The 8,307-nt window shown below is 31.2% G+C and overlaps 2 protein-coding genes across 3 annotated transcripts in view; both read left to right on the top strand.

Annotated features, from left to right (window-relative positions):
- The window catches only part of LOC107619811 (feruloyl CoA ortho-hydroxylase 1), a 4,788-nt gene extending 2,663 nt beyond the window's left edge, over nucleotides 1–2,125 (top strand). Inside the window, exons 3-4 of the mRNA XM_016322090.2 lie at nucleotides 6–351; nucleotides 916–2,125. Coding sequence (XP_016177576.1) covers nucleotides 6–351; nucleotides 916–1,155 — 586 coding nt within the window. The 3' untranslated portion in view covers nucleotides 1,156–2,125. The remainder of the gene's footprint in view (nucleotides 1–5; nucleotides 352–915) is intronic.
- The window catches only part of LOC107619510 (probable aldo-keto reductase 1), a 7,312-nt gene continuing 6,923 nt past the window's right edge, over nucleotides 7,919–8,307 (top strand). Inside the window, exon 1 of one of the 2 annotated variants that reach the window (XM_021111507.1) lies at nucleotides 7,919–8,104. Coding sequence is in view for 1 of the 2 variants with exons in the window: in XM_016321803.2 (XP_016177289.1) it covers nucleotides 8,045–8,104 (60 nt within the window). In the remaining variant the exon portion in view is untranslated. The remainder of the gene's footprint in view (nucleotides 8,105–8,307) is intronic. The other variant, XM_016321803.2, reaches the window with a different exon arrangement.

The following is an 8,307-nucleotide window of genomic DNA, read 5'->3' on the forward strand; positions in this document are numbered from 1 at the left end:
TTCAGGGAAGTTGCACTTGATTATTTGAAGTTATCAAGCACGATGGTAAGGGACATAGTTGAAATCTTGATAGAGAACCTTGGAGTGAGAGTAGAAGAGTCAAGAATTGAGGGTATTATTGGAATGAAGATGGTTAACATGAACTATTACCCATTATGCCCAAATCCAGATCTCACTGTTGGAGTAGGGCGCCACTCAGACATGGGAACCATCACTGTACTTCTCCAAGATGGCATTGGTGGTTTATATGTCAAACTTGAACATAATAATAATAATCATAATGATGGAGAGTGGCTTGAAGTTCCACCAATACCTGGTGCTCTAGTCATCAACATTGGAGATACTATTCAGGTATATATATATGAAATATTAGGATATCTTACAATTTATCTGAGATTAATTAACTACTAACTAAAATTTTAGAGATGGTAAGTGGAGCTGGATCCTGTCTTTTTGGTCTGATTAGGATTCTTTCATGATTATTTTGAACACAATTGTTTTATCTTATTTCATGATATGAGAGAAAAATAGACGAATAATGTTAGTTAATCTCTTAATAATGTTAGTTAATCTCTTTTACCTTTTTAATTTATTGTGTCTTTTTTTCACTTAAATCGTAACTATATATGATTATATTTGAAACAAGAATTAACTTTTGGTTTTTTCTTTTGAGAAAAAAAGATAGAGAATAAATTCGTTTGATATTTTAGTATTTAAAATGAGAAATGTGTTGTTTTTGTACAAATGTTGAACTAATTTTGTACACAACTAATTTACTCTGATCTTAAAACAAATATAAAAAATTCTAATTTTTCTTAATTAGAATCTTAGAGTAGCATGTCTCTAAAGTATTGCATCCTAATATACCATATAGTAGCTAGTAACTATTTCTAACAGTGGTGTCATTGGTATAAGATTCTGAGCAATGGAAAGTATAAGAGTGCTGAACACAGAGTAAGGACAACAAGCACTGAATCAAGGGTATCAATTCCAGTGTTTATTTTTCCCAAACCTACCGAGAAGATTGGGCCATTGGAAGAGCTTGTGAAGAAAGAAGGGGTGGCTCGTTATAGGGAAGTTATGTTCCAAGATTACATGAACAACTTCTTTGCCAATGCTCATCATGGAAAGAAGTCCCTTGAGTTTGCAAAATGAACATAAGTTTATAAATATGATTCATTTAAATTCTCGATTTTTTTTAATAACTATTTTGATCTATGAAATTGCAATTTATCTATTATTTTACATCGGTTATGTCAAGTGTTACTTGTCATAATCGCAAAATTTTAATCACAATATTAAATGAGAGACAAAGGACAATTTCAAAGATCAATATAGTTATTTTCGATTTTCGAGAACTAAAATGAAATTATGTCCACAAAGTTGTGAAAGAAAATAAACTTCTACTTGAATCTTTTTATTTCATATTAATAATTTCTAGGAAGTGGATATTAATTATTCCTTTCAATTTGATGATATTATTCTCAATTAGGAGATTTTATTTACAACAGTATCTTATCAAATAATAAAGAATGACATTATCAAAAATTAAGAAAGAGTAGTAATATCCACTCTCTAGTTTCTATTATATCTAAAATTAATACTAAACTACTTTGAATAGTATGTACTGAGTTAAACTTTGTTCCATTAAGACGTTCTTCAACGATGAATCGAAAGCTTCTCTATTTTCTTTTTCAGATTATGTATGTTTTATGAATTAAACTATCACTAATAAACTAGGCAGTACTTTCTACGTCCAATGAGCTAGTATTAACAATATTAAATACTCAAAATTTTGATTTTAGAATTTAATGAGATGGAACAATAATATCTATAAGCTTTTACTCTGGATTCAAATTTTTAAGAGCAAATAATTGAAGAAATGTAAGTATTTGAATTTTCCTATTCTAAGTACTGCCTCTCCTTATTGAAAAATTGGAACTGTTCTTTCTTGCCTAAAAGATGGTTTTGTTGGGATACTGAGCCTTTGCTTTAATTTTTTTGGCATGATGTTTGGTCACTGCGGGGAAGAATCTATGATCTTTTGCCTTACATTTATGGTACGATTTTGATTTAGTTATTGATGATATCCGGGTGAATAGAAGGTGGGATTTCAGCAACTTTACTACTCCCATACCTAAAGAGGTGAAGGAACACATCATGAAGTAACCAAGAAACAAAGAAAAATCACTAGACAACGAATTGAAGAAGGGAAGCACAGAAAAATTAGAGAGAGGAGGAAAGGAACCATTCAAGAAGAAGTGATAAAAGTGATACAAATGTTGTGTTTTTAAGATTGTATTTCAAATTTAGTATCACATGAGACATTCTAGTAAAAATAAAAGTTTTGAATTGATTTATGATCATTGCTATTCTTCTTGAAAATATGACCGTTACTAATTAAGAAGAAAAGCATTAAACTGAATTATTGCTAATTAAGAAGAAAATTGTTGAATTGTTTTATGACTTTTGCATGAATTGAATTATATAAAAGGAGAAGTATCATATACAATAACAAAATATATATACCCAAAAACACTCTCAATTTTTGTTAACCTGTAACTTGTGCTCTCTTTGTTTACTCTGTAACTTGTGCTTTTTTTCTCTCTCTCTCAATAACATTAAGTTTTTTCAAATATTAGCAAGAGTTACTTACAACATATTTTTCAATTAAGAAGAAGAACGAGGTTGTGCTGCTCCAAGTGTTCCAAGAATATTGGTGTGGACTGTATTCTTGATGATCCACATCTAATCCTAGAAAATTTCCATCGAAGTCATTCCACCTACGGATAGGGCGGTGATAAATCCTTAAGGACAATGCCTAGCACGATTCGTAGTAAACTCGTTTTAATATTTTTTTAATTTATTTGTCTACAAAATTTTATTTATATTTAAAGTAGCTAAAATATTATTTTAGAAGTCTAATTTCCAATAATAAATGACTCAAAAAGAAGAAGCATGAAGAACCTGAAAGGTTTAGATTTATCCCCATCCCACAAAACTTTGTAAGATACTGAGCTGATGCACTCTATTATGTTAGAGAGAAAATGATTAGGAATACAAAAATCCTCCAAACTATCTTTGATAAACCCCAAACTTAGTCTATTGTATGCTTTTTCGAAGTCTATTTTCACTTCCATGAAGCTCTTTTTTCCTTTCAATCTTCTAGTTACATTATCTGCTTTGTAATAATAATATTGTCATGAATGATTCCTTCGGATACAAAACAAGATTGATTATGTGCAATTGTATCCTGATGTAGAATTTTTGCAAAACCACAACTCGATAAGTGTAATAAATCGTATCAAGTAATACCACAGGAGTGGATTATTGTTCCCACGAAGATTAACGGACTGAGCACACAAGAGTTAATCGATTATTCTAACTAGACAATTCAAACTAGGGTTTCAGCAATATCAAATAGCAAAAATAGAAGATTAAATGAAAGCAATTTATAAACTGTTGAGAAAATAGTATAAATGGAATGCTAAGGTTTTAGAGGTGTTTAAAACTTCAAGAAAAATGGGTTTCACTATCTACCTTGATCATACAAAGATGTAACTTACAGCGAACCCTAATTAACTAAACTCTAATCCCTTGGTAATCTGGTTTTCCTTAACTTAACAAATTATTAGTTCCTTGATCAATCAATTATGATAAGAGATAAAGCACACATACTAAGTCATAAGCCACATAATTCTTAAGATTTAACCCTAATTGATTGAATGTCACTTATCAAGCCAAGTTCAAAACTTTTAGAATTGAGAGAAGAGGTTTTCAAGCTTAATTTTATCAAACAATCTTTTCCAGGATGCATATATAATTCAATTCAGATGCAAGTTATTTTCCAATAAACTCAAATCCTTCTGATGAAGAACGAAAATCAAATTCTTAAGAAAACATCAATGCATAAATCAAGAATAGAAAAGTAAGAACATTAATCTATGGTAATAAATAGAGCTCATAACCTTAACAGAGGAGATTAGTTGTTCATGATCAAAGAAAAACAAAAAATTCTCAATTGTCAAAATGGCCGGAAAAAGAAACTCACATGTGTGGTTCCTCTCCTTTTCATACTAACCCTAAAAACTAATTCAAAATTCAAAATAATTTAAAAAAAAAACTAAATAAAATCAAATCTCATTCAATAATTCTTCTCAAAGAGTTTCTCCTTCGAGATAAGCTCCCATGATCTTCTCCACAATTAGCAATTAATGCTTGATTTCATGGGCTTATGCTACGCCTTGAGTTACCCACTTAAGTTCTTGAAGAATAGAGGATTTGATGAGTGAATTGAAGGCTGGAGGGTTTTGTTTGGTGCGTTATATGCAGGACACCCCATGTATAACGCATGGCTTCTACTAATAATATTTGGCCTCTGTTTGCTTCTCACGTATAACGCGGGACACCCTACGTTATATGTATGGCTTCAATTGGTGTCTTTAGCCTTTGTTTGCTTAAAAGTATAATGCATGGATCTCCATGTTATAAGCATGGCTTTATTTGGTGCTTTCATGTCCAGAAAGCTCTTTGTTTGGTTCAGAGAGCTTTCTATTTGATTCCTCCTTCTTCTGTCTCTTCTTTGTGATGATTCATAACCTCTTTTTCGTCCTTGATCTTTTATAAATTTCCTCCAAATTCTCCTGTAACAAGTGAATTCAAACTAACTCAAAGTAATGCTCACTAAATTGTGAAATCAATTTTTATCTAACAAGAATCATTAGCTTATTGAATGAAATTCTCAAGGAAAAATAACTAAAGTTGCGAATGCATCACAATACCAAACTTGAGATTTTGCTTGTCCTCAAGCAAACAAAGAATCATCCATTCATAATTGAAGACTAAACCTCACAAATCACGGGTGACTTGTAGTATTCCCAATGGTTTCGTTTATCCTTTTCACTTGTACACAATCTAGCATAAAAAATCTTGATTCTTGCAAGACTTCCATCCTAATCATATTATAGAATCCTGTCTTATCAATTTCTACCTTGAAGCAAGCTTAACTCTTTCTTTTCTTTCCCAATTTCTTTTATGAAGGTATTTTGCACCTTGAGCCTAGCCGTAACTCTAAATGTTTTGTCTCAAGTTTTGCTCGATATAAAACCCGCGAAAATTAGTGAATAATTAACCAACAAATTAATTATTATTTAAAAAAATTAGAAAATTAAATTTTTATAGTTTAAAGAAGTAGAAATAATTAAAATATAAATTTTAACACTAATTTTAAAGATTTTGGCCCAAAATTGGGCAAAACAGACCAAACTGGTTGAACTAAGCCCAAACCAGGCCTAAGGCCCAACCCACTTACCCATTAACTAAGAGCATCAACTCTTCTTCCCCCAAACACAAGGCAAACACGCTGAACACTCAAGGGAAAGGGGGAAGAACACCAAACCCTCACTCAAATATTCAATTTGCCATATCTTTCAATTCGAAGCTCCAATCGCCACACAGTTTGCGGCCACGCGACCACCACGTCGAGCTCTAAAAAACCCACTAACCCACTAAAAAACCCATATAAAATGCATAGTTTTATGTCTCCTTCCTAATTTCCCTTGCAATTTCCTTTGCTATGAAAAACGCATACCTAGCATACACTACTAGAAAAAACACTTTTAGCGGCCATTTATTTTACTTTTAGCGGTAATAAAAATAGCCGCTAATACATTTACCGGCAATTAGATATTAGCTGTCTTATGCTTTGTCGCTAAAAGGTTTTAGCGGCAATTATACAATTGCCGATGAATACCTTTTTAATGGCCGCTAAAAGTTATAACTTTTAGCGGCTATTTTCTTAGCAATTTATATAGCCACTAAAAGTAATTCTAAGATTGCAATATTATTCACTTTTAGTTGCCATTACTGTTGCCACTAAAATCCATTTTAGCAGTAATTTATATGACCACTAAAATTATTGTAATATTATTTACTTTTAGTTGTCATTAATATTTTCACTAAAACCTTCATATTTTGTTAGTTATATTATACTCATCTTTTTAAAGCAATGAATTATCTTCTTTCTAGAATTTTAAAATTATTTTTGTCAACAACTATTATGATTGTGCATAATATAAATATATTGAAATTAATTACTACAAAATAAAATATTTTATTAAATTTAAAATATTAATATATAAATTTCTCTTGAAAAGTAATAAATCATACAAATCTGTGTTATTGCAGGAAATTTTGGCTATGTTCATTGATACATTGCTCCAGTATGGTTTTTCAAACTAAAACTAGTAAATCTACAACCACTTTTGACAGTTTAGATCAACAATGAATCTAATCAGAATTGTCCGGATAAGTGTTCTACACCTTGGGCAAGTAAATCACTTTGGATGTCACTGTCAAAATTCTTCCAATCCAAACATATCCACTTTCACTTTTGAGTGCATATGCCACCATCTCATCAATTAGCCTATGGTCATACCTGAAGCCACTTAGAGTGTCAATTATCTATGTGTAATGAATCAAAGAAATTTGGTTCATCAAAATGAAAACATTTCAAACATTTAAACCAAAATTCAAGTATAAACGGAGCAAGCAAGCAAGAATGGCGCAAGCAAGTAAGAACAGAGAAGATGGAGCAAACAAAAAAATTAGGATCTGAAACACTTAAACACTTCGATTTTAGCTTTGATCTGCCAAATTGAATAAGATCAAGCAAGCAAATAGAGCAAAAATAATAACAGAGAGAATCACATGCTTATGAGTATTCAAACCAGAATTAAAAAAAATAAATGGAGAAGACCTACCGCGGTGACGATCTTGTGTGTTTACACACAAGAACGGAGGCGGTGCAAGCGGCGAAAGTATGGTGTTGCGACAAGAGCAGCAACGGTGGCTGGAAGACCTTGGCGACATAGATCTGAGACGAACAAACGATGACAGCGATGCGGATATGAGGCAGATCGGATGGAAATGAAGTCCAAGGAGTCGTTCGCAGAGGAAATGTGTTGACAAAAAAAGGTGCTTTCTCTCGATCTCAGAGGCGGAAGAGAAGAGCCTTTGCTCGATTCCAAAAGCCTTTGGAACTGCGGCGGCAATGCCAACGACGACGAGCTTAGAGTTTCGACGGTGAGCTCTCTCTTCTATCTATGTTTCACACAATCTCTCCTTCTGTTTGTTAATTGGCTAATTGTTATGAAAAAAATGTTTTAGTAAGAATACTAGTAGCCATAACACTATGGCCACTAAAAATTTTTAACTAAAAGTTTTTTTTATGTATTTTTTAGTGACAATAATATTAGTTGCCATTATAATATATAGTATTAGTGGTAAATATATAATTACTATAAAAACACAACTTAAATAAATCAAACAGCAGCCATTAAGCTATTGTCGCTAAAAGTTAGTCGCTAAAATTAATATTTCTTGTAGTAAAATTAATCAATTAATAAACAATGATCAGGATCGTTGTAACAAATCGATAATCAAAGTGAATCATAAACAATTACAATTGATAGAACTGGACAATTAAAAAAGACATTGCTGATAAATTACGAAATTATTAATATTAAGATTGAAAAAAATATTTTATTAGGACCGTCAAAATCAAAACCCACTGTGTGTTTCTAGTGCCCCCTAGTGCTAACATCTTGTGTTGGTTAGTATATATTCTTAACCTTTTATGATTATATTTTCTCCACTAGATATTATATATTGATTGATTATTCTTAAATAAAAAAATAAAAACATTGGAGAGAGAGATGTAAAGCACAAACATAATAATCATTAATCAACCACCACGTACAATAGCAATGTGTTACTTTTTTTTTAGTTCGTGGTGACATACTCAATGATGAAATCAACAACAATCGTGACACACCGAGTGTCGTTAACAAAGTCATCACAAAGACCAAATACAATATATTAAAGCAATTAAACGCCTATTTATATAGATAGATACTTTCAAAGTGCAAATATCCCGAATTAACAAGCATATTAATACATACATATATACATACAAACTCATATTTCAAACATAATCGTCAAGGCTCCATTTGGATTCTATTTTGTGTAACGTAAAGACAGAACAATGGCCGAAGTTCAGAGCATCCATATTCCTCGTGTGAAACTTGGTAACCAAGGCCTTGAGGTATTAAACTCTCTTTTCTAATTCAACTCGAATATTTAGTTTAAAAGATAAGAATCACCTATCAATCTACTGCAGCTACTCGTAAAATAAAAATGTTATACATACATTAAAATTAGTCATTACATATTTGTATATAAATATATATATTGTATAACTTATTTTTAATGTATATTTTATACTAATAATTAATTTTAGTATTGAAT

This window comes from Arachis ipaensis, chromosome B09, assembly GCF_000816755.2.
Source record: "Arachis ipaensis cultivar K30076 chromosome B09, Araip1.1, whole genome shotgun sequence".
In the NCBI taxonomy this organism is placed as follows: domain Eukaryota; kingdom Viridiplantae; phylum Streptophyta; class Magnoliopsida; order Fabales; family Fabaceae; genus Arachis; species Arachis ipaensis.